This window comes from Mustela erminea, chromosome 2, assembly GCF_009829155.1.
Source record: "Mustela erminea isolate mMusErm1 chromosome 2, mMusErm1.Pri, whole genome shotgun sequence".
Taxonomy (NCBI): Eukaryota; Metazoa; Chordata; class Mammalia; order Carnivora; family Mustelidae; genus Mustela; species Mustela erminea.
The window spans coordinates 14,195,195-14,221,251 of NC_045615.1; the positions used below are offsets into that span (position 1 = coordinate 14,195,195).

At 39.7% G+C, this 26,057-nt stretch overlaps 1 protein-coding gene across 3 annotated transcripts in view; it reads right to left on the reverse strand.

Moving 5' to 3' along the window:
* MSRA (methionine sulfoxide reductase A) overlaps positions 1 to 25,752 on the reverse strand; it is a 434,035-nt gene extending 408,283 nt beyond the window's left edge. The window contains exons 1-2 of one of the 3 annotated variants that reach the window (XM_032332277.1): positions 25,433 to 25,752; positions 23,447 to 23,545 (exon numbers count right to left, since the gene is read on the reverse strand). In XM_032332277.1, the coding sequence (XP_032188168.1) occupies positions 23,447 to 23,545; positions 25,433 to 25,568 (235 nt within the window). In that variant the 5' untranslated portion in view covers positions 25,569 to 25,752. The remainder of the gene's footprint in view (positions 1 to 23,446; positions 23,546 to 25,432) is intronic. The other 2 variants (XM_032332279.1, XM_032332278.1) reach the window with 2 other exon arrangements.
* Between the last annotated feature and the right edge of the window lie 305 nt (positions 25,753 to 26,057).

A 26,057-nucleotide genomic window follows, 5' to 3' on the forward strand; every position in this document is an offset into this window, starting at 1 on the left:
AAATGCAACAAGGCAGATTACAGTGAAAGTCAGGGAAACGGAGCAGGAAAGGTCAGGCTGTGAAGTAAGGGCATTTTGTTCAGTAATTTGTTCAGGTTGATGATCAAGGTAAGAAGATAAAAGCGGTTATGAAGCTAAGAACTACACAAAATATATTACTGCTGACAGAAATACAGACATGTTAGAGTAGGGAGGGCCTTTAGAAGTCAGCTAGATCTACACACGAACATACTCTGCTTTCTTTCAAAATAAGTACTGGCCAATGACTCAGGGTCTAGGTCTCAGTTAATTGAAGAGGTGCATGTTGAATAATTAAAAGTTTGCAACCATCAGGATGCCTGGGTGGCTCAGTCAGTTAAATGTCTGCCTTCAGCTCACTTCATGATCCCAGAGTCCTGGGATCAAGTCCCACATCAGTCTGCTTGCTCAGAGGAGCACCTGCTTCTCCCTCTGCCTACTGCTCCCCTGTCTGTACAGTCTAATAACTAAATAAAATCTTTATTTAAAAAAAAATTGCAGCTATCTTATGATATAGAGATACGAGTAACTGTGACAGAAGAAAAAAAAAAACACACACCTCATGAAAGCAGGAGTCAGAGAACCTTTTCTATAAAAGGTCAAATGATAAATGCTTTAGGCCCTGAAGTTCATACAATCCCTGTCACAACTGCCCAGTTCTGGTATTATACTACATAATCCAACACAGACAATAGATGAACCATTAAGTATGCCTGTGTCTCAATAAAACTTTATTTATAAAAACAGGTGGTCGAAGCAAATTAAGAAAAGAGGGGAATTATCTCAACTCAGTGAAGAACACCTGCAAAAAACCAACACACAGTTAACATCACACTTAACCCTGAAAGACTAAAGGCTTTTCCCCTGAGATTTAGAACAGGCTAAAGATGTCCACTCTCACCACTCTTATTTAACATAGCACTAGAAAATCTAGCCACTGCAATAAGTTAAGGCAAAGAAATAAATGGCATACAGATTACAATTGTCTTTGTTTCCACATGACATGGTGGTCTATGTAGAAAATTCTAAGTAATATGTACATACACACCTCCTAGTACTAGTAAGTGGGTTCAACAAGGTTAGAAGATAAAAGATGAACACATAAAAATCAACTGCATTTTTATATACTAACAGCAAACACATGGACACCAAAATCAAAGACATAATGCCATTTATAATCACTCCCAAAAAAACCTGAAAAATTAAGTATAAGCATAACAAATATGTACAAGATCTATACACTAAAAATTATGACACTTATAAAAGAAATCAAAGAAAACCTAAATAAATGCTCAGAGATTGAAAGATTCAACACAGTAGAGACAATAACTCTTCCCAAATTGTCTTATAATTTTAGTAAAATTCCTATCAAATCCTAGCAAGATTTTTCTGTAAACATAGATAAGTTTATTCTGTGTGTGCATTTATTCTTTTTTATTGTGATAAAATACATGTAACATAAAATTTGCTATCTGGGCCATTTTTAAGTGTGTTGTTCAACAGTATTAAATACATTCATTCAGTGTTCTGCAACCATCACCACCATCCATACCCATAATTCCTTTCACCTTCTCAGTTGGTTAAGCAACTGCCTTCAGCTCAGGTCATGATCCCAGAGTCCTGGGATCAAGCCCCACATTGGGCTCCCTGCTCAGCGGGAAGCCTGCTTCCCCCTCTGTCTCCCAATCCCCTGCTTGTGTTCCCTCTCTCACTGTGTGTGTGTATCTCTGTCAAATAAATAAATAAAATCTTTTTTTTTTTTAATGAAACTTTATGCCCATTAAACACCAACTCCCCATTCTCTCCTCCCCGCAGAGCCCCTGGCAACCACCATTCTGCTTTCTTGCTTTATGACTCTGACTACTCTAAGTGCCTATAGAAGTAGAATCATACAGTATTATAGACAGGTTTATTCTAAAATTTATATGGAAGGCACAGGCCTCAGAATGGCTAAAAACAATCTCAAAAAAGAATAAAGTGGGGAGGGCGACTCTGCCCAATATTAGGGCCTACTATAAAGCTACAGTAACCAAGATAGTGTGGCAGAGAGATGGACACAGATCAATGGAAGAAAATAAGAATCCAGAAAGTAGACCCGCACAGATGTGTCCAATTGATTTATGACAAAGGTGCAGAAGCTAGTCAGTGGAGGAAGGATTTCAACAAATGGGTGCTTTAGCAACTGGATATCCATAGGCTTAAAAAAAATGAACTTCAAACTAAATCTCAAACTTTAGTATAGATGCTGCCAAAGTGAGCACTAAATCTCAAACTTTAAACACTTAAAATGGATTGTGGACTTAAATGTAAAATGTTAAACTATAAAACTTATGGGAAAAAATAGGAGAAATCTTTGGGATCAAGGCTAAGCAAAAAATTCTTAGACTTCACACAAAAAGCACAATCCATTAAAGAAAAAATGATAAATTAGATCTCAACGGTATTGAAAACTTTCACTCTGCAAAAGACCCTACTACAAAGATTAAAAAAAAAAAAAAAAACCCTACAGTCAAGGAGAAAATATTTCCAAGCCATATATCTGACAAAGAATTAATATTTAGAACATACAAAGAACTCACAAAACTGGACAGTAAGGAAACAAATAATTCAATTAGAAATGCCTAACGTTTTACCAAGACATTTCATTGAAGAGGATATATAAATGACAGGAAAGCACATGAAGAGATGTTCAATATCATTAACGATAAGAGAAATAAAATTCAAGCCATGATGAGACATCACTACACACCTTATCAGAATAGCTAAAAATTAACAGTGACAACATCGAATACTGGAAAAGATGCAGAGACATTGGGAATGTAAAAATGGGATGGCTCTGTAAACACTTTGGCACTTTCTTATAAAACTAAACAAGCAACTACCATATGACCCAGCAATACACTCTTGGGCATTTATCCCAGAGAATGCAAACTATGTCCACATAAAAAACTGCACACAAATCCATAGCAGATTTATTCATAACAGTCAAAAATTGGGAAGAATCCAGATATCTTTCAATGGGCGAATGGTTAAACAAAATATGGTATAACCATACCAAGGAATACTACCCTGCAGTAAAAGGGAACAAAGAATGAACTATGTAACACTTTCAATGATTCTCCAGGGAATTAGGTTGAGAAGAGCCAATTCCCCCAAAGGTTACATGCTGTATGATTCCATTTGTATAACTTCAATGGTGTAACAAAATTACAGAATTGGAGAACATATGAGAGGTGGCCAGGTGTTAGGAATGGGCTGGCAGTGGGGAAGGAGAGGGATGTGGCTATATATGGACAACACAGGGGTCCTTGTGCTGATAGAACTGTCCTGTACACTGACTCGATCACAGTCTATATCCTGGTTGTGATGTACAATAGATTTGCACAATGCTACTGCTGGGGAAACTGGGTGAAGGGTGTTATTTTTTATAACTGCGTGTAAATCTACAATTGTCTCAAAATAAGAAATTTAATTTAAGGGCGCCTGGGTGGCTCAGTGGGTTAAAGCCTCTGCCTTTGGCTCAGGTCATGATCCCGGGGTCCTAGGATAAAGCCTCCCATCGGGCTCTCTGCTTGGCAGGGGGCGTGCTTCCCTTCCTCTCTCTCTCTGCCTGCCTCTCTGCCTACCTGTGATCTTTGTCCATCAAATAAATAAAACCTTTAAAAAAAAAGGTATTTTTTTAATTTTTTATTTTTCATAAACATATATTTTTATCCCCAGGAGTACAGGTCTGTGAATTGCCAGGTTTACACACTTCACAGCACTCACCATAGCACATACCCTCCCCAATGTCTATAACCCCACCCCCCTTCTCCCAATCCCCCTCCCCCCAGCAAACCTCAGTTTGTTTTGTGAGATTGAGAGTCACTTATGGTTTGTCTCCCTCCCAATCCCATCTTGTTTCATTTATTCTTCTCCTATCCCCCATGTTGCATCTCCACTTCCTCATATCAGGGAGATTATATGATAGTTGTCTTTCTCCGCTTATTTCGCTAAGCATGATACGCTCTAGTTCCATCCACGTTGTCGCAAATGGCAAGATTTCATTTCTTTTGATGGCTGCATAGTATTCCATTGTGTATATATACCACATCTTCTTGATCCATTCATCTGTTGATGGACATCTAGGTTCTTTCCATAGTTTCGCTATTGTGGACATTGCTGCTATAAACATTCAGGTGCACGTGACCCTTCGGATCACTGCATTTGAATCTTTAGGGCAAATACCCAGTAGTGCAACCACTGGGTCATAAGGTAGCTCTATTTTCAACATTTTGAGGAACCTCCGAGCTGTTTTCCAGAGTGGTTGCACCATCTTGCATTCCCTCCAACAGTGTAGGAGGGTTCCCCTTTCTCTACATCCTCGCCAGCATCTGTCATTTCCTGACTTGTTGATTTTAGCCATTCTGACTGGTGTGAGGTGATATCTCATTGTAGTTTTGATTTGTATTCCCCTGATGCCGAGTGATATGGAGCACTTTTTCATGTGTCTGTTGGCCATCTGGATGTCTTCTTTGCAGAAATGTCTGTTCATGTCCTCTGCCCATTTCTTGATAGGATTATTTGTTCTTTGGGTGTTGAGTTTGCTAAGTTCTTTATAGATTTTGGACACTAGTCATTTATCTGATATGTTGTTTGCAAGTATCTTCTCCCATTCTGTCACTTGTCTTTTGGTTTCGTTAACTGTTTCCTTTGCTGTGCAAAAGCTTTTGATCTTGATAAAATCCCAATAGTTCATTTTTGCCCTTGCTTCCCTTGCCTTTGGTGATGTTCCTAGGAAGATGTTGCGGCGGCTGAGGTCAAAGAGGTTGCTGCCTTTGTTCTCCTCAAGGATTTTGATGGATTCCTTTCTCACATTGAGGTCTTTCATCCATTTTTAGTCTACTTTTGTGTGTGGTGTAAGGAAATGGTCCAATTTCATTTTTCTGCATGTCGCTATCCAATTTTCCCAACACCATTTATTGAAGAGGCTGTCTTTTTTCCATTGGACATTCTTTCCTGCTTTGTCGAAGATTAGTTGACCATAGAGTTGAGGGTCTATTTCTGGGCTCTCTATTCTGTTCCATTGATCTATGGGTCTGTTTTTGTGCCAGTACCATGCTGTCTTGATGATGACAGCTTTGTAATAGAGCTTGAAGTCCGGAATTGTGATGCCACCAACTTTGGCTTTCTTTTTCAATATTCCTTTGGCTATTCGAGATCTTTTCTGATTCCATATAAATTTTAGGATTATTTGTTCCATTTCTTTGAAAAAGATGGATGGTACTTTGATAGAAATTGCATTAAATGTGTAGATTGCTTTAGGTAGCATAGACATTTTCACGATTTTATTCTTCCAATCCAAGAGCATGGAACATTTTTCCATTTCTTTGTGTCTTCCTCAATTTCTTTCATGAGTACTTTATAGTTTTCTGAGTATAGATTCTTTGCCTCTTTGGTTAGGTTTATTCCTAGGTATCTTGTGGTTTTGGGTGCAATTGTAAATGGGATTAACTCCTTAATTTCTCTTTCTTCTGTCTTGTTGTTGGTGTAGAGAAATGCAACTGATTTATGTGCATTGATTTTATATCCTGACACTTTACTGAATTCCTGTACAAGTTCTAGCAGTTTAAAAAAAAGATATTTAATTTAAAAAAATTTAAACAGACTAGAGGCTTCCAGCAATTCCTGGCAGACTAAAAGGTGCAGTTGAGATGAGCAAGAGGCAAGGACAGACCATGAGTATAGCACCAGAAGTTCAGTGACTACATGTGGGGGCACCCTGGAACAGGAGAGGGCTAGGAACAGCTGGTGAGGGTTTGGTAGAGCCATGGAAGTGGGAACAATTTGCCCTGTGAATCCCTGTGAGCCCCTTCTTCCCTCCTCCACCCAGTGTTTAGGTCAGTGTTTAAGAGGGAGAAATAGGGAAGGGCCCCAGGTAAATGATGATACCCAGACAAACCAGGGACCAGACAAGCTCTGAAGGCCGGTTGCTGTCAGCTCTGACTGTTCCCTATTCCCACTGCCAACAGTAAGGAGCACAAGTACCCACAGCTGCTCAGCCCATCTTCCAGGACTGGCTGCCCAAGCTGAGACTGGGGAAAGTCTAGAAAAGATGAACTCACAGTCGGTTACAACTAGAAATAGGAGGACTGCCAACTGGGAAAAAGACCAGAACAAGGAGTCTTTACAGCTTGGGGGTTCAGAACTAAACAGTATAAGAAGAGTGACTTGATACATTTATAGATGTAAAAGAAGGCATGACATCCATGAAACAACAGGATCTTGATTTTTATAAAAAAGACTCAAGAGGAGATCTGAAAAGTGAAGAAATGTAATCATTGCCATTAAGAACTTAATAGAAAGTCTCTATAGCAGAATGAAAAAAACAGCAAAATTAGAGATTAAGGCTAAAGAATTCTTCCAGAATAGAAGATGAAATGATAAAGAGATAGAAAGTTTATAAGAAAAAACTCATACAGAACAGCTCTAGATTTACGAGCATCTAACAAATCAAAGTTTATAAAGGAAAAATAGAGGTAATGACGAGGAGCCAATGTTAAAGAAAGAACATCTAAGAATTTCTTAGAACCAAAAAAGAAAAAACACATGGGCTTCAGAATGAAAAGGTTACCAAGTGCTAAGCTGTATAATAATGCAGAAAATTTTTAGAGCCTCAAAATATAGAAAACAATTCCAAAAATTATCGGAAAAGAAAAATATTATTAACAAGCAAGAATCTGATCTAAAGCAGACTTCTCATCAACCTCTCTAGAAACAAGAACTTCTAGGGCTGAAAAACAAAACAAAACGGGACTTTGAATGGAGATTTCTGTACCTAGACAAATTTACATTCAAATGTGAGGATGAAATAAAGGCATTTTTCAGATATAAAAACTTCCAGACAGAAAGTTACCATCCTAGATCCTCTCTTAAAGAGACGACCATAAACTATATTTCATAAAAAGAAAAATGCTATGAAGTATGAAGAACAAAAACAAGCAAACTTTGTTGTATCTTCTTTATGTTTTTTGCTATATCTTCTTTATTGAATTATATTTACTTTATGTCTTTCACTAATTGATCACTTACTACAGCAATGGATGTTTCTGTTGAAGTTATTCACAATTATCAAGTTTGCCATCCATAAGAGTTTAGGGAGGAAGGTACACTGGAGAGAAATAAAATTGTGACAACATTTAAAATATTGAAGGACTCTTAGATTGTGGTTGGTTTCCTTTGATCCACAGATAACAAATAAACAAATGTCAACCTAGAAGTCAAACTGTGAACTGCTGGTGACTTTGGATGACCTTGTTCTTTGCTTCTTGCGTTTTTTAGTTTCCTTTTATGCATATGTTAACTTTAAAAAATCAAAATTTTTAAAACCTAAAAAAAAAGGTCAATTGGGAAACATTCTATACAGACAGTATGTAGGGTTGCCATTAGTTTTTTCTGGGCAATTGGTTCATTCACTCATTCATTTATTCACTCAACACTTACTATTCACCTAGAATTCAAGAAACTCTACCCTAGACCCTGAAAGGAACACAAGTAGGAACCAAACCTAGATTCAGCTCCTAAAGGGCTCACAATTTCATGGCAATGACAGGCATGAGCACAAGTAATTATGAAGCAAAACGTATTACGAGAAGATATAAATAAAACACAAAATTGCAGAGATAGTAATGATTGCTTTTGAACTTAGGAATCATGTAAAATTGGTTCATATGCTGATAAGTAAACTTCAACAATCCCCAATGAAATGACTTCTCTGCTATCAAGGTAAGTTTACTATATTATTAATGACTTCTGATCAGCAGTAAGGGAGACTAAATGTTTCAAAATGTTACACCTACCCTGCCAAAGCAAAGCACAGAGTTTCACAATAATCCAGCAACTCTGATGCTTGTTCATACTAACACAGTGAGAATTATTCAGATAATGTGGGGTTTTTACCATTGTTTTAGTTTGATTGTTACATCACTGTTGTTACAGCTACACTTTGCCACAATGAGCTACATTAAATACTGATACAAAGAAAATTCATTAGATTTAAGAGTCGTTTTTCATCTTAAAAGATAAATTAGAATGTGCCCCTAATTGCAGCACTGCTACTTAAAAAAAAAAAAAAAAAAAAAAAAAAAATGGGCTGCAGGCCAAATCTGGCCCACAGGCCTATTTTGCCAAACTCTGGTTTACAGCAAAGGTGCTAAAACTTTTTAGTCCAGTTCATCAAATGTAAGTGGGTCAAACAGACCTCTGTGTCCTCAGAACAAACAATACCATAACTAGCCTGCCAAGCTGTACCTAGAAACCAATCCAAATGTCCTGGCAAGCATCAAAGACTCACAGGATGTTTATATTTCATGGATATGATGCTTACCATCTGCCTACCTGACCCTCTGACATCCCCCCCGCTAAAATATACATCATCACAGAAGCTACATTCTTTTCATTTTCCTTTCTGATCCAAACTCCCTACCTTAGAACAACTTCAAGGCACTGCATAACTTAACACAAACTTTATCCCCTTTGGCTAGATTTTACAAGGAAGGTATTCATAAGTCATTACCATACATATGATGCATACCATGATTACTAAACATATCTATAGTACTACTGGAGCCAAACACTTACTAACTGATACAAAGGTTGCCTTTGTTTTGTTTTGTTCTAATAAACTAGAGTACATATATACCATGGGATATTATGCAGCCATTAAAAACAACATATAAATTTTTAGCAAACTAGGGATAGAGAGGAACTTCTTCCACCTGATAAAAGAATACAGGGGCATCTGGGTGGGTTGAGCCTCTGCCTTTGGCTCAGGTCATGGTCTCAGGGCACTGGGATCAAGCCCTGCATCAGGCTCTCTGCTCAGTGGGGAGCCTGCTTCCTCCTCTCTCTCTCTCTCTCTCCCTCTCTCTCTCTCTCTGCCTGCCACTCTGCCTACTTGTGATCTCTCTCTATCAAATAAATAAATAAAATCTTAAAAAAAAAGTACCAAAAAAACCCACAAAAAACCCTATAGCTAATATGATAATTAATGGTGAGAAACTAGATGCTTTTCCATTAAAATCAGAACAAAGCAAGGATGTCCCCTCTCACTACTCCTATTCAACATCATACTTAGAAGTACTAACTAATGTGATAAGAAAAAGAAAACCTGGGATACAGTTTGTGAAGAAAGAAATAAAACTATCTTTGTTCACAGATGACATAACTGTCTATGCAGAAAATCCCAAAGAATTAACAAACAAACTTCCAGAACAGCTAAGTGATTACAGGAAGGTTATACAAGGATACAAGGTTATACAAGGATACAAGGTTAATATACAAAAGTTAACTGTTTCCTCACATGCCAGTGATGACCAACTAGAATTTGAAATTTAAAAAAAAAAATTTACTTTAGTGCCAAAAGAAAGGAAATACTGAGGTAAATCCAAACAAATCTAACCAAATATGTATACAATCTATATGAGGAAAATTATAAAATTCTGATGAAAGGAAATTTTAAAAAGCTAAGTAAATGGAGAGTTATTCCATGTGCATGGGTAAGAAGACTCAGTACTGTCAAGTTGTTAGGTCTTTCTAGCTTGATCTATAGATTCAACACAATCTCTATCAAACTCCCATTAAGTTATTTTGTGGATATTGACAAACTGATTCTAAAGTTTATACAAAGAGGGGAGGGAAAAAGGCCAGAGTTGCCAACACAATTAAAGAACAAAGCTAGAGGAGTGAAACTACCCAACTTCAAGAATTATCATAAAGCTATTCTAATCAAAACAGTATGGTATCATCCCAAATGATACCAAAGGAATAGACAAATGGACCAATGAAAATGAACAGAGATCCCAGAAATAGACACACACAAACATAGTCAACTAATGTCTGACAAAGACACAAAGGCCATGCAATGGAGAAAAACAGTCTTTTTAACAAATGGTACTGATACAGCTGGACACTCATGTGCAAAAAATATAATTTTTAAAAATTTAATCTAGACCCAGATCTTACATCTCTCACAAAAACTAGTTCAAAATTTAAAATGCAAACCTACAGCTCTTGGATGGTTGAGTTGTTAAGTACCTGCCTTTGGCTCAGTGTCCTCGGATCAAGCCCTGCATTGGGCTCCCTGCTCAGCAGGAAGTCTGCTTCTCCCTCTCCCACTCCCCCTGCTTGTGTCTCCTCTCTCACTGTCTCTCTCTCTCTGTCAAATAAATAAAATCTTTAAAAAACTAAATAAATAAAAAATAAAATGCAAACCTATAAAACTTTCACAAAGTAAAACAGCAGAAAATTTGGGTGATCTTAGGTTTGGCAATGATTTTTTCGATGCTTCACTAAAGTTCAATCCACAGAAGAAAAACTGATAAACTGAACTTCATTAAAATTAAAAATGTCTGCTCTACAAAAGATACTGTCAAAAGCATAAGAAACCAAGCCACAGATTGGGAGAAAATATTTGCAAAAGACACCTAATAAAGGACTGCTATACCAAATATATGAAGAATTCTAAAACTCAACAATAAGAAAATTATCCAATTTAAAAACGAACCAAAGTCAAAAATGGACATTTCACCAAAGAAGATATACAAATGGTAAATAAGCATATGAAAAGATGTTCATCATCATATGTCATTAGGAAAGTTCAAAATAAAATAAGGCAGCACTATATACCTACTAAAATGGCTAAAATCCAAAATACTGAAACACCAAATGCTGACAAGGATGTAAAAAAACAGGAACTCCCATTCACTGGTGGTAAGAATACAAAATGGAATAACCAGTTTGAATACAGTTTGGCAGTTTCTTATAAAATGAAACATACTCATACCACATGATTCAACAATCATGCTTCTTGGTATTTACCCAGAGAAGCTAAAAACATGTCCACATAAAATTTGTAGTAGTAGTCTTATTCATATTTATTCATAATTACTGAAACTTGGAAGCAACCAAGATATTCTTTAGTAGGTGAATGGCTAACCAAATTGTAGTACACTCATACAAGGGAATATTATTCAGCACTGAAAAGAAATGAGCTATCAAGACAGGGGGGAACCCTCAATGCGTACTGCTAAGAAGAAGTAGCCAATCTGAAAGGATACATACTCTGTGATTCCATATATATGACATTTTTGGAAAAGCAAAACTATGAAGGCAGTAAAAAGATAAGTGGTTGCCAGGGGTTCAGTAGGGAGAGAAAAATGGGCAAAACGCAGGGGACTTTAAGAGCAGTAAGACTATTTTGTATGATACTCTAATGATAGGATACACATCATTATAGATTGGTCAAACACACAGAATATAAAAAATAAAAAATGAACCCTAATGTAAAGTATGGGCTTTGGTTAATAATAGAGTACCAATACTGGCTCATCGACAGCAAATGTACCACACTACTGCTAAATGTTAATACAAGAAACCTGGGGTGAGGGAGCATGTATATATGGGAACCCTCTGGACTTCCCACTCAGTTTTCCTACAAACCTAAAACTGCTCAAGGAAATAAAGTCCATTAATTTTTTAAAATACAATATTTTGAGATGTACCAACTACTTGCAGGTATTTCCACAATGTACTAATAAGTGAGAAGAGTAAGATGCAGAGAATATAGGCTGATCCACTTTTATAATACCCCAACAATGTTTTGGACACTGGTTACTTAGAAAGTTGGGAGAAGAAAATAAAAATAATTAAAAACATACTGACCAATCCAACTTTGAGCAAAAATATAAATAAAAATCTGAGATTTAAGTAGTAAAGGCACTGGGGCAAGAAGAAGCCACCTCATTTAGATTGCTTGGCCTCACCACCAGCCCACTCTGGGGCAGTGAGAAGAGCCCAGTACCAGATTCACTGGGTAGATTGAGACTACTACTAACTTGAGACTCAGGGAAGAGACTGCTTGTTTCCTTTCTAATTAGTGTAATGTGACCATTTGGAGACAACAGTAGAGAATCCTCTTTTTAAAAAAAAAAAAAAAAAAAAGATTTTTTTTATTTATTTGACAGAGATCATAAGTAGGCAGAGAGGCAGGGAGAGAGAGAGGGGGAAGCAGGCTCCCCGCTGAGCAGAGAACCCAATGCAGGGCTAGATCCCAGGCTCCTGAGACCATGACCTGAGACAAAGGCAGAGGCTTTAAAAATTATATCAACTTTTCCAACCATCCTGCAAATTCCAAAGCAAACATATCCATAAAATGAAGCCTAGACCTCAGCTCTTTAAAGAATCTCCTTATCCTGAGAAAGAAAAAAAACTGTCAGGTTTTTCATGACCCAAAATAGTTCAGTCCTAAGTTCCAGCATTATATGAATAGAAATCTCTTGGTTCATTTCTTGCCCCTGGAAATTCATATTGAAATTTATACAGCTTATTCCTTAAATCAGATGTGTGTTGCCCCAAAAGGACTGCAGGGTGACACAATCTTATTTGCCCCAACTCCTAATTTTCATCAGAAAATAATTATTCCTTTCTATTCCATTTAACGAAATAAATCCACAGAGCTTCATAGTATGAGCATAATCCTGAAGAAAAAGAAAAAAGTGTTGTTTTTCAGTTTCTTAAAATAAAAAGTTGTCTGCAAGGGGCTCCTCAAACCTTTTTTACATTCGGAGGCAGTTGGGTGCAGTTTCTACTCTTGGAGGTATGCGGTCTCCCAGCAACCTGCCTCCGGTTGTCAGGGAGAGCCCCCGCCTAAGCTCCGGTTGTTATCAGGCCCGCTGCAGTCCTCGGTGGGGGCAGCGGGGAGCTCTGTGAGGAGCTTCTTCAAGCCAGTGCACACATCTCGGTGTGCAAGGAATGCTAAGTGGTTAGCTAGGAACTCTGGGGACCAGCAGGAGTTGCTGCAGAGGGCTGACTGCTGGATGACGTAGCTCTTTAGGAATTGGCTCTTAAGAAGAGATAAGGAAATAGAGGTTTTCAGCAATGCAGTGTTTTCTCTGGGGCTCTATTTGACAGCTGGCTACTCCATTCTGCAAACTCTAACATGGTTTTCTTTTCATCTGCTAACTACAGTACATTCAGGATTTTTTACTTTAGCTTTCATTTTCTCCAGCTGGAAAGCTATGAATTCCCTCACAGTATTTCATTTTCATGACTCTTGCCTTTTGGGTAAAATCTGTTAAAATATCATTTTTTGTTGTTGTTGTTAGTTAGCCAAAGAATAAGTTCCGGTCTCATGTGAACAATGCTTTTTAATTTTTCACACTGCATTTGACTTAAGCCAAGTATAAATTACCTAACAGCAAACTACAAATAAAAATAATCGAAGGTAAAATACGAAAAAGTTACAGAAGAAAATTCAACACTAATGTTATTACTTTGCCATGGTAACATTTTCAAAAGAATTCATTTTCTATACATGCTCCGGGAAGACATTCAATGTTTCCCAATTTTATCCTTCATTTTTAAAAAATGTAATGATAATATATTCATTGGAACATATTGTAACTCTGCATTTCTTCCAGTTTCACTATTACCAGTCTTTCCTACATTATAATGCAAATTTAATACACTTATTCAACAACAAGCTAGTGGATCAGAAATATACCCTGCTGAGAAACACTGTAGATATCCTCACACAAAATCATACAAAAGCCCTACAGAAATATAAGGGACCATGTTTCTCTTTATGAAGGACAATAACCTTATTTGACCTTTTGTAAGAGACCAAGCTTACAGAAGAGATCCCAGCTAACCCAGAGGATATGCTGGTCTTGGGTCAAGGTAAAGTCAAGCATCTAGCATTGTTAAAAAATAAAACAAGACATTTGGCTCAAAATGGAATCACTTAGGCGGAGACCTACATCACCAAACCAAGACTTAACTTAGGTACAGTTTTGGCTCTCCCAGAAATGAAATTCTAAACCAGTCAGTCCATCAGTAATTGCCTGATCAACACCAGTTAAGTAGTCTGCCATTACAAGGACATATCCTTGTAATAACCAACGTGCTTTTTACCTTATCTAACTTCCTTGTTGCCATTCCCTTCACCTATAAAAGTCCTTCATTTTTGTACAAGCTTCTTGGAGCTCCTTTCTGTCTGTTAGATTGGATGCTGCCCAATTCAAGTCAACTTTGGCTCAAAGAAACTCAAAAAAATGTAATGTGCCTCAGTTTACCTTTTAACAGGATCCTGAATCAAAGTCATCAAGTATCTATGTCACCAAAAAGGAAGGGCACTTTGGTGGGACATCCAGGAGAAAGACACCAGAAAACCAAGCAGCAGCTTAGCCATCGTAACCGAGACCCCTGGCCCATGCCAGCAGGGCACCATACCCAGACTGAGCTCAGGAACCACCAGGGAGAAGAAGAGCAATCCCTGACCTCCAAAGAGACTAAAGGGTTTCAACTTTCACCTCCCTGAGAAGACACAATGAAAGTGCATAACGAGGCCCCAGAGCTATCACTCCACACAAAACTTTTTTTTTTTTTTTAAGATTTTATTTATTTATTTTACAGAGAGAGATCACAAGTAGATGGAGAGGCAGGCAGAGAGAGAGCGAGAGAGAGAGACAGAGAGGGAAGCAGGCTCCCTGCTGAGCAGAGAGCCCGATGTGGGACTCGATCCCAGGACCCTGAGATCATGACCTGAGCCGAGGGCAGCGGCTTAACCCACTGAGCCACCCAGGTGCCCCAAACTCTTAAGAGCAAAGCTGAAACCACCCCCACAAGGTAGCATGGAAGGGGAAGCACTGAGCTAAGCCTTGGAAGATCCGAGAAGATTTAGATGGGCTGTGAGAAAGAAAGCAAATGTCCTAGAAGGAAGGAACAAAGAGTAGAGTCGGGGTGGGGGGCGGGCGGCGGTGGCGTACAGAGATCAGGAACACCGAGGTTAGCAGCAAGGTAGAGGAAGTTTCTAACTCCAGAATGAAGAGTGTCATCATGTTAGCTAGGGTGCAACAGAAGTTACTCAAATCAAACGGCTGCAAGCTATCAGTAGAAGGGAAGGACAAAAGCAGGGAAGGAACGGGTTCTGTTTTTGAAAACTGGCAGTTCCTGCCAAGGAGATGAGCTAGGTAGGTGAGCCTGATAACCCCATGCATGAGCCAGCTGGAGTGGGCTGGGAGCTGAGGACTTGTGCAGAAGCCCCCACGCTGTCCTGAGTCACCTTTAGCTCATTATAATACTAGGATCTCCTTCTATGAGTGGAGTTTCCTGCCATTTTTTGAGCAATGTGTGCACTAGCATGTTGACATGCTAGGCATGAGCAACTGAACCAAGGGCCTAAGAACAGAAGAAGTGTAAGTTTCTTAATGCATATGCAAGCTCCCTGCTCCCACCCTCAAACACTGAATAAAAGCTTCCTGGGCTAACCCCATGAGGAGGCAGTGCTCTGAGAGCTATCTCCTTGTCTCCTTGCTTACAGTTCTTCGTGTTCAACACTTCCTTGGGTTGTGTTCAATTTGATGCACCCGAGTTCATGCCGATTTGATGCACAATCACACCACCGATCACTACAGTCACCATTATTTCCCAAGCAGTGATAGTACAAAATTTAAGATTTAAACAGATGTTTGACAGTGGTGGTCACAGCAGACTGAGGAGAATGAAGGCAGAGACCAAGCGAAGTGTGATGGTTCTTTTATGTGTCAGTTTGACTGAGCTAATGGATGCCCAGATGGCTGGTAAAACCTTATTTCAGGGTGTGCCTGTGAAGGTACTTCTGGATGAGATTAGCATTGGAATGGGTACACTGGGTAAAAAAGATGATGCCCATCAGGTTGGGGAGACCTCATCCATCTCTCTGCTTGAAATGGGGCTTCCATCTTCGAATGCCCTCGGACCTTAAGACTTGGGACTAGGACTTACACCACTGGCTCCCCCAGTTCTCAGACCTTCAGATCTAGACTTGAACCACATCACCAGCTATCCTGGGCCTCCAGCTTACAGAGGGCAGATCCTGGACTTCTCAGCTTCCATTACCATGTGAGCCAATCCCTCATAATGAATTTCCATCTATATAAACATATAGACATATAGATATATAGATATCCCACTGCTTATGTTTCTCTGGAGAACCCTCACTAAGAGAAGACAAGGAACAATCAAGACTTATTGGAAGAGGGACATATTAAATACAAAGCCAGGTTCAAAAATGAATACACCTAAGGTTTGGGGGACTTGAGGGTATAGCAGTGCCATTGACCGAAATGGAGAAATTAAAATACGTACCCAATGTTTTAAAGGCAAAATGGTAAGTCTGATTTTAGAAGTTTAGAACCATTCTCCACTTCCAAACTTCACATCCTAGAAGTTCATGGGAAAATGGAAATGGAAAAGCAGAACTCTTGCAAGATGAGATCCAGAAGTCAGGAGCCCTCCGCAGGCCAGAGCGGCTGGAAAGAAGCTGGCCCATGAAAAGAGGAGTAGAAAAAGCAAAGCAGCAGTAAAAGGAGGGAAGTGAAAGGGGCGATGCCAGCAAATGCCAATTCTGCTTATTCAAAGATAAGACCTTTGTCAGGTATCACCAACCTCTTACTAACTCTTAGCTTAGATACAAGTTTGAAAAAAGGAGCCACTAAATCATGACAAACCCAGGCCCAGCCGAAGTCTGCTGTAACGAAATCTCCGGGAAGCCTGGTAGAAACTCAGTTCTGTGAAGCCAAGCCTAGACTGATGCTCTGAACTCAGGAAAGAGAAACAGCAAGTTAAAAAAACTGCCATCGTGTAACAGGGTAGATGGGACACTCAAGTATGGCCAACTCCTCATCACATACATTTCCATTTGGCTGCAGAAATTTTGTCCAGCTAATAAAGTTTTCTGGTATGGGAGGAAAATCCTTTAACATTTTGGAAACCAGCAAACATTGACAATCCCAAGGCCCCAAATCCCTACCCTTCCTGTCTTCTTCAGTACACTGTTCTCTCCATTTTGCATTCAGACATTAATTGACTACCTACTATGTGCCATTATACATAATATGTGGATGTCTATTACATACGCTACTGCTCACAGGGGTCCACTTCTCAGAGCTCACAACCTAAGATGCTACAGTCGTTCCGCAAGTATTTACTGTCAGCCTGCTGAGTTTCGGGTGGCAGGAGAAGGCATCTGACCATCTACCAAAGCAGCAGAGGTGATGGTTGGCAAGACACTGGGGTCTATGAAGGGGCAGACCAAGCCCAGCAAAGAGGCTCCTCTCTGGTTCTTGCTAAGGGCATGGAGCCCACTGGCTCTCTTGGGGCCCATGTCACAGCCTGGTGTCTCCTCATCCAAACAGCTTCCCATTTCTCACCTCAGCTGTCCTCACTCTCCTCCCTCCCCCAGCTGAAGTAGGGACTCACTGCCACCCCGATCCTGAAAGAAGCAGGCCAGGGTCCCCCACGGGCTGTGCTGAGCAGGACGCCTCTTTCCCAACCACTGCGGCAGATTCCTAGCAAGTCCCTGCTTTGAGATTTAAAGATGAGGGATCCTCATCATTCATCCTGGCCAACAGAAAAGTTTACTACCGGTGACAAAGGTAACTGAGAAGAAAGTCTGAAATCAGTCCAGATCTATTACTATTAGTGAAAAACCAATTTTGAATATATACCTCAGGGACAAAAGATCAGCTATGTTAGCTTCTCTGTATCACAATGGCTAGAAAAGGTCAAACAAAAAGACCACCTTCAACCAGCATTAGTCATACTTTCCCCAATATCCACAAACCATAAATGAGTGCCTGATGTTGGTAGTATCCTCCGTGAAATACTACAGACTAAAAGATAAAACAGTATCAACCATAGCCAGCCCCTCCCTTCAAGGAGTAAAGGATGGCCCCTCCCTCTCGACAGCCACATTTCAAGGGAGCTCCCCTTCATATGAGGAGACAAGACAGATTTAATAACCTGGGTAGCAGCACAACATCTATGTAACAATGAAAAATCCAAAAGGAGGATTCAGGAAACCGTATTATCATTACTTGTCCAGAAGAAAAGAAAGGGGTTGGGGCCCATGCGTGGTTCAGCTGGTTAAGCATCTGCCTTCGACTCAGGTCATGATCCCAGGATCCTGGAATCAAGCCTGCATCATGCTCAATGGGGAGCCTGCTTCCTCCTCCTCTCCTCCAGCTTGTGTTCTCTCTGTGTCAAATAAATAAAATCTTTAAGAAAGAAAGAGAGGAAGGAAGGAAGGAAGGAAGGAAGGGGAGGGGAGGGGAAGGAGGGAAGGAAAGAAAAGGAAGGAAGAAAGAGAAAGAAAGAAAAGGGAAGAGAAGAGGATCAGTTAGGTTGGAGAAAAAAGGGATGCATTTATAGGAGAAACAGAATCCAGTCAGGGCAAGTTTTGAGGATGAGGTATGATAAGGATCTATGAAAGGGGCGCCTGAGTGGCTCAGTGGGTTAAAGCCTCTGCCTTCAGCTTAGGTCATGGTCTCAGGGTCCTGGGATCAAGCCCCGCATCAGGCTCTCTGCTCAGCAGGGAGCCTGCTTCCCTTCCTCTCTGTCTGCCTCTCTGCCTACTTGTGATCTCGATCTCTCTCTCTCTGTCTCTCTCTCTCTCTGTGTCAAATAAATAAATAAAATATTTTTTAAAAAAAAGAATATATGGAAAATAGTATTTTACCTAAGCAGGCATTTAACAGACATTTAATGAATGACTAAATGAAAACACTGGCATGTGGAACCCACTTGGGTAGAATCACATGAGCAATTCCAGACGCAAAACACTGAAACACATGTTAGTCAGAGGGTGGGATTCTGTAGGGGCACAGCAGGAAGAAAGGCTGGGAAGGTAAGGACCAGATCATGGGAGGTATGGAATACCCTTATCCTAGGGACTTCAGGGAAACACTGAGGGTTCTGAAACAGAGGATAAAATAAAGAGCTTGAAACAAGATGCAAAGAAGAGAAATAATAGTTCTGTGTCCTCCAATTTAGAAATTAATCACACATTGGGGAAAATTTTTCTAAAAGGAAAATTGTTTTCTATCATTTTCTTTTCAAAGTCTATGTACATCACTCAAAATAAAAGAAACACACATAATGCCTTCTACATAATAGTGGAAGGAATTTGTCCCCAAAGATCTTTTCTTTGTATAAATGATGCCACCACAATTGATGCTTCAATAAAAATGAATATTTATGAAATGTAAAATGACTTGGATTAACTTATTCCAATTTCACCCTCTAAATTTAGATTTTTTAAATCACGCCAAAATGTAGATTTTGATTACAAAAGCAAGTTGGGGAAGAAAAAAAGACTTACTTGACAAGAAAAAGAGAGCAAAATTTAAAAAAGAATAAGAACTTGAAATAGGGATGACAAAAATGATAGAAAGGTGGTCAATTAAACTAAAAACCTCAGAAAGAGATCATCCTCAGAGCAGAGTTATTTAACTCAATAATGCAGTCATGTTACAAGAATCATGAAGGAAAGTCTCCCACTTGTGTGTCCCATCCACCTTTGGCAACCCGCACAGCCCTCTCCCCAGCTATTAGCTTCTTAGCTAACCTTTCAAAGTTTCTTTGTGCATACATCTTATTATTTTCCTCCCTGTTCACACAAAAATTAGCATACCATATTAACACTGTTCCGACCCTGCCTTTTTCACGTAACACTATATCTTGGCAATCTCTCCACACCCATTCATATAGGTTTTTCCACGTTCTTTTTTACAGCTGCATATTCCATTGTGAGGACGAACCACGATTTATTTAACTAGCCCCTATTGATGGGTATTTGGGTCGTTTCCAATCTTCGGTTACTGCAAACAAAGCTGCAGTGAATAACCTGGGATAGTCATCATTTGGCATGCGTGCAAGTGTATCTGTAGGATAAATTCCCAGAATTGAATTCCTGGGTCAAAAGGTATATGCATTTAAATTTTTTATAGATATTGCCAAATTGCCTTCCGTAAGAGGGGAGCCAATTTACACTCTTGCCAGCAATGTACAAGAGTGCCTTTTTCCTTAAGGATTTACCAACAGAATGTACCATCAAAGTTCTGGATTTTTGCCAATCTGAAAAATGAAAAATGGGGTTTGCATCCTCCTCATTATGAGTGAGGTCGAGCACCCCTTTATATGTTTAAGAGCCATTGTACTTGCTTTTCTGTAAACTAACTGTTCATAACCTTGCCTATTTTTCTAACGGATGTTGGTGATTTCTTATTAATTTCTAGGAGCTTCTTACGTATTAGGCAGAATAGTCCTTCACTTGTAAGTTGCAAATATTTACCCCAGTCTGCCTTTTGATTTTGCTTACGGTAATCTTTGCCATGAGAAGATTTTTACTTTGATGTGATCTAATTTATCAGTTTTTTTACGTCTTCTGATTTTAAAGATTATTATAAAGATTATTTCCTTTAGATTATAAAGGAAATCTCCCTTTATCACACTTGAATTGGTTCATTTTCACATGTAACTAAATGAAAAAAACAGTAGAGTACAGTAGTTAAAATCACAAACTCTAGAGCCAGACAGCCCCCATTCATGTCCCAGCTCCATGACTTATTAGCTATATGACCTTGGATAAGTCACCAAACCCATAAGGGCTTCATTTTCCACATCAATAAAGGGGGTTAATAATAATTACTAACCCAGGGGGTTACTATGAGGATTAAATATCTTAGTAAATGTAAAGTAGTTACTAGAGTGCCTGATATACAGTACACACCCAATTAGCATGAGCTATTATCATCAAATATCTGTTTGGGAAATTATTCTGATTTACGATGTAAACTACAGATCCAACTTTTTTTTTTTTCCTTATGGCTATCCAGTTTTCCCATAGCTATTTATTATTGAATGGTCCATCTTTTCCCCACTGATTTGAGATATCACCTTTATGATATACTACATTTACATACATATTTAAGAATTTCTGATCTTTCTATCCTATCCCATGGATCTATTCGTGGACCAGTATCACACTGATTAAGTTATGAAGCTTCACTTTTACTGTGTGGTAGGGCCAGCTGCCCCTCTTTGCTCTTCTTTGACGTCACCATAACTCTTTCTCTTTTCTTTCCATATGATTTTTTTTTTAATTAGTGTGTCTGGCTCTAGAATAAAACAAAAAAAATTAGTACTTTTATTAAAACCATGTTACCTTGATAAATTAACTTACAAGGAGAACTGATATAAGTTTTCTGTTCACTCCTTCTATCCAAGAACTTGGTATGTCTTTACCATTTGTGCAAATCTTCTTTTGTGTCTTTCAGTAGCATTTGGAAGTTTTTTTCACATAGGTCTTGCATATTTCTTGCCAAGTTAATACATAAATTTTAACTTTTTTCATTGCTGTTATAAACGGGGTGTGTTCCTTCATTATATTTTCTAACAAGTTATTTGCATAGAGGAAAGCTACTGGTTGTTGTCTAGTAAGTTGATACCTTACTATTAATTCTCTTAGATTCTCCAGGTATATAATGTCCTGATCTACAAACTATTGGCAATTTTACATTCTCTTTTCCAATTTGTACATCTCTAATTGCCTTATCCTATCTAACTACATTAACTACCACTTACAAAACAACGTTAAATAACAACCAATCACCCAGAGTAGGCCTAGTCATGCTTTGATCCACTTTAAGCAGCCTTGGAAAAGCTTCACATAAAAGAAGTTTGAAGGTGTGAATCTTCTTGAATCTTAGTAAAAATCTACTAAGACACAAGTTATAAAAAGATGAAAATTTTCTCAACACCAAAAAATAATAATCCAATTTTAAACGGGCACAAGACAGGAACAACATTTCTCCAAGAAGACATACAGATTGCCAAGAGACACATGAAAAGATGCTCAACATCCCTCATCATCAGGAAGTGCAAATCAAAACCACAATGAGATACTACCTCATACCTGCTGGAATGGCTAAACACAAAAACAACACAAGCGTTAGTGAAGATGTGGAGAAAAAGGAACCCTCATGTATGCCGATGGGAATGCAAAGTGGTGCAGCCACTGTGGTAAACAGTATGCCTCTGACTCTCAATATTAGCACAGGTCATGATCTCAGGGTTGTGAATAGCAGAAGTGGCCTGTGAAATTGTCTGAACATGATGCTCTGAGAGGAGGCAACTCTTTGATGACTTCATTTCTTCTAGAAAAATCATTCTGTTATTTCCAAAACAGAATGGGATCTTTCTTGTATCAATCTGGGTCAATTATATTTGCCTAAAAATTATCTATCCCATCCAAATTTTCAAATTTATTTTCGAAGAGTTAAATAGTCTCTTATGATTCCTTAAGTTTTCTACTTCTATTACTCCCCCTTCTCAGTTCTTATTTTGTGTATCTGTATTTTATTCCTTTTTTATTAGATAGCTACAATGTATAAATTTCATTATTACAGCACAATTATTTTTCAAGAAGCCACTTTGGGTATTACCCATATTTTTCTATTGTTTTTCTATTTATATTTAAAGTTCTTAAAAGAGTACACCAGGAGCAGGTGTTCTACATCTCTTCCCCTCTCCAGATAAAAAAACCACAAGTAATAGTGAACACTACCTAAGACTATAAGCCCAGGAAATCAGAGATTAAATATGAGCTGTCAATGTTATCTTGAATGATATCACCAAATCCCAAACACCTGATCAAAAAAGCAGATTTGCAATATTTCCAAAATGCAAGAAAATAAAAATTTTTAAGGTGCCACTCGAGTAAAATAAAAACTGGGCTTTTACAGGAATTAATTCACTGGAAATAAGATTAGTTCTAACTATAATAAACTTACATTTCAACAGCATGGGTTTTCACTATAAGATTTTCATTATAAGCCTTCCACCTCCTGCCTATCTCTAGCAATTAATTGCCCACCAATTCAGTTCAACAAGCATGAATTCCACTCTTCCCTCAGTCCCAAAGTTCTGTGAGTATTGGTTTATAGACAGGCACTGAAACAGAGAGAGACCACCTCCACATACAAGAACAGGCAAACTATGTATGCCCTGCCAGCCAGCCAGTGCTGTCCAGGACTGCCCATGAACCTGAACACAGTGTGCTTCAAAGGAGCCAGTCCAGTCCAAGTTTAGTTGTGACCAATCACCCAGAACAGGACTATTCATCTTTTCATTCACTACAGGTAGCCTGGGAGAAATTAAACATTACAGAAATTTGAAGGATTGAATCTTACCCTCTCACAAAGTTGAAATCTACTATTAGGCCCTAGTTTATAAAAGAGTGTAAGTTTCCTTAGGAGTACCAAAAAAAAGGTAGGATTAAAGCTACCATGATTAACTCCTCACACCAAAAGTACTGGTAATAGAGCACAAAGACAGAGCTTAGTACTGGGCTGAAGCAAAGACACTAAATAGGGCTTATCTTCTAAGATCAAAAGGTGATGCTTCTGTCACAGAACTTTTGAAAGTCCGGGTATGATTAACAACAGGCAGAGATAATGAGGAGAAGTGAAGGGCTGCTAAACAGATTGGAGGCTGGGACAGAGAGGAATTTGACTTTCAAAACAGTACTATTAAGTCCATAAGCTTCAAGCGTGCAGCCACTAAAACTTACCAAGGAGGTGAAAATCCCCATTTCTGGGGCCAGTCAGAACCTTCACCAAACTGCCAGGGGAAGAGTTGTACCAGGAGTGGGGATTGGAAAGGCCACAATCTAAAACTGAAATATTTGGGGAGGAAAAGAGTTACAACAGCTGAGCAATAAGGACATATGCATTGCATATGCATATGCATTGTAGGCTTGGCCCTCCACCAAAAAAAAATCAGTTTACTGGTCCAGATACAGAGATGTATGCATGGCTGTATAAAAAGAGCCTGGAAGAGAACCAAACCCCGAGGTTTGCCATTAGAGTTACCAGGTGGATGTGACAAATAAATCATTGGTTCATTTCTGCCATGTTGGTTAATCTTTTACCAAAAATGTCATTTATGTATCAGGTAAGTGATGGGGAAGACTTTGATTGAGATTAAGCAAAACTAAATTTTGGTCAAAGTTGATCTTGAACCAGTTTGCAAATCTGATCAAGATTTTTGTGTTCTATGGTTGTTTTTTAGATGTCTGGGAGGGCATATCAAAGAGAATGTGGTGTGTAAAGAAGTTTAGACAAGCTGGGAGTGTTCCGCAATGAAAAAGCACTGACTGTAAGTATCCGTTTATGAATACTGATTTGTAAAAGAGAATTTATTTTTAAGTTTAAAACTCATTCTCTGAATTTGAATCAAAAATAAACTTTTAGGGCTGCCCTGAGTTGGAGTTGAAGTGAAGGGGGACACAGGACGCAAAACTGCTAATGTAGATGGAGGAACAAGTTACAGAGTCCGTTTCCAAACTGCCCCACATCCAAAAAACTTCTACCTTTTCCAATCTCATGCTGATAACCCAGTATTGTGTATGATATTTTCACCTCACTATGACCTCCTCCTATCACTCAATAATTCTTTAAGGGAAAGAAAAACAGAATTCCTAGGAATTTTTAAATGCAGGATTTATCTTGGCATTGAGCCATATGTAAAAGACTAATCACCATTTAATCCTCCAACAGCTCCAAAGCAATGGTGTACAAACTATGGAGTACATTAGAATCGCCCAGAGGGTTTGTTTAAAACACCAATTGTAGGGACCATGCTTTGAGAAGCACTGCACCAAGATAACGGCAATGGTCCCTTGGTTGGTGGACCTGGGCTGTCTGTGAACTGCTACAGGTCCACGACAGTAATTGAGGCTTAAGCTTTATCCAAATGACTTTTAGAGTAGTTTAACATTACTGGGCGCCCAACCATGTGATGATTTTTCTGGCATTTCTTTTTTTCTTTTTTTTTTTTTTTTTTTTTACTGTATTTTCCAAAAGAGTTGGTATGAGATTAGAAAATCATTTTTAAGTTTGTAAAGCACAACTCTACAGCGGACACTTCCGACTACTGATACACACGGGCAGACCCGCGAGCACTGCGCCAGGGACACCTCCTGCCAATTGGGAGAAACCGGGAACTCAGGGAGGATAGTGGAAGCCTGAGGATAATTCTTCCAACTGGTACAGTGGTCTGAGATACAATTCCAAAACTGCAGTTTTTATCGTTCTGCATCACTGCACTGCTTCCAGTGACAACACAACACGGCACCATCGCGGCAAGCGGCCAGTATCCCAGCCGATCGTACCCCAGAAAAAGAAAAGGGAGGCACAGAAGCCGGCACTGAGGGCACACACACCTGTGAGAAAGAGCGGAAATCGGGTCAGCGCTTTTCCTACCCAAAGATTGGAGCCGCCGATGTATTTGCACTCTACGTGACTTACATCAACATACTAGATCCCATCAAAGGGCTCGGTGCTGTTTTAGGGGGTAACAAGGCAAACAAAGAAGAAGCTACAACCCACCCGCCCGGGTCTGAGCCTCTCCGCGCCTGCGCAGACCCCAGCCTAAGGAGCCACCCGAGTCGGTCCTCAGCTCTCTTCCGGGCGGGCCGAGGACGCGCAGCCGCCGGGCTATGACGCGCATGCGCCGCGACGATACCCGTGTCTTCTGCGCGTGCCCGCGTCCTTACCCGCAACGGGGATCGGCTCCTTCCGGCCAGGCAGGGCCTCCTGCGGGCTGACGATCTTAGAGGCGGAGTCGCCCATTCTCGAGCCGGGAAAGAGGCTGTGGAAGAGGTGGCTAGACCTCCTGGCGGCTGAGAGCATGGGCGGGCCGCTGGCCGACGGGCCGCCGAACGGAACGGCGCGGTCGTGAGCGGAGCCGGCGCTGCAGAGTGGGCAGCGGGACCGGCGTGCACTGGGCCGCGCTGCGGGCGGAGTCCGCTGAGGCCGCGTGCGCTGCGGGCTGTGGCCGCTGCCGCCCGGGAACAGAGGTTACCCAAGGCTTGGGCCAGACCGGCAGTGACTGAGGGCGTGTTCTCACCCCTGGGTGGGAGGGGAGACGGCGGGGGTGCCTGGTCCGAGGAGGCAACAGAGAGTATTTCTGGTTTGGCTTTGGTGCAAAGTTTCCAGGCAGAGAACAGGTATACTAATTGCGATACAAAGTACATGCAGCGGCAGAGGCCAGTAATACTAATGCCTAGCCTTTGATTTTAAAGTTCGTTCCCTCCTTAAAAACCTTCGCAGTTGTTCAGTGTGTCCAATAAGGTATAAGACAACCTAATCTACAGGCAGCTAGAAGGTGTATGTATTGAC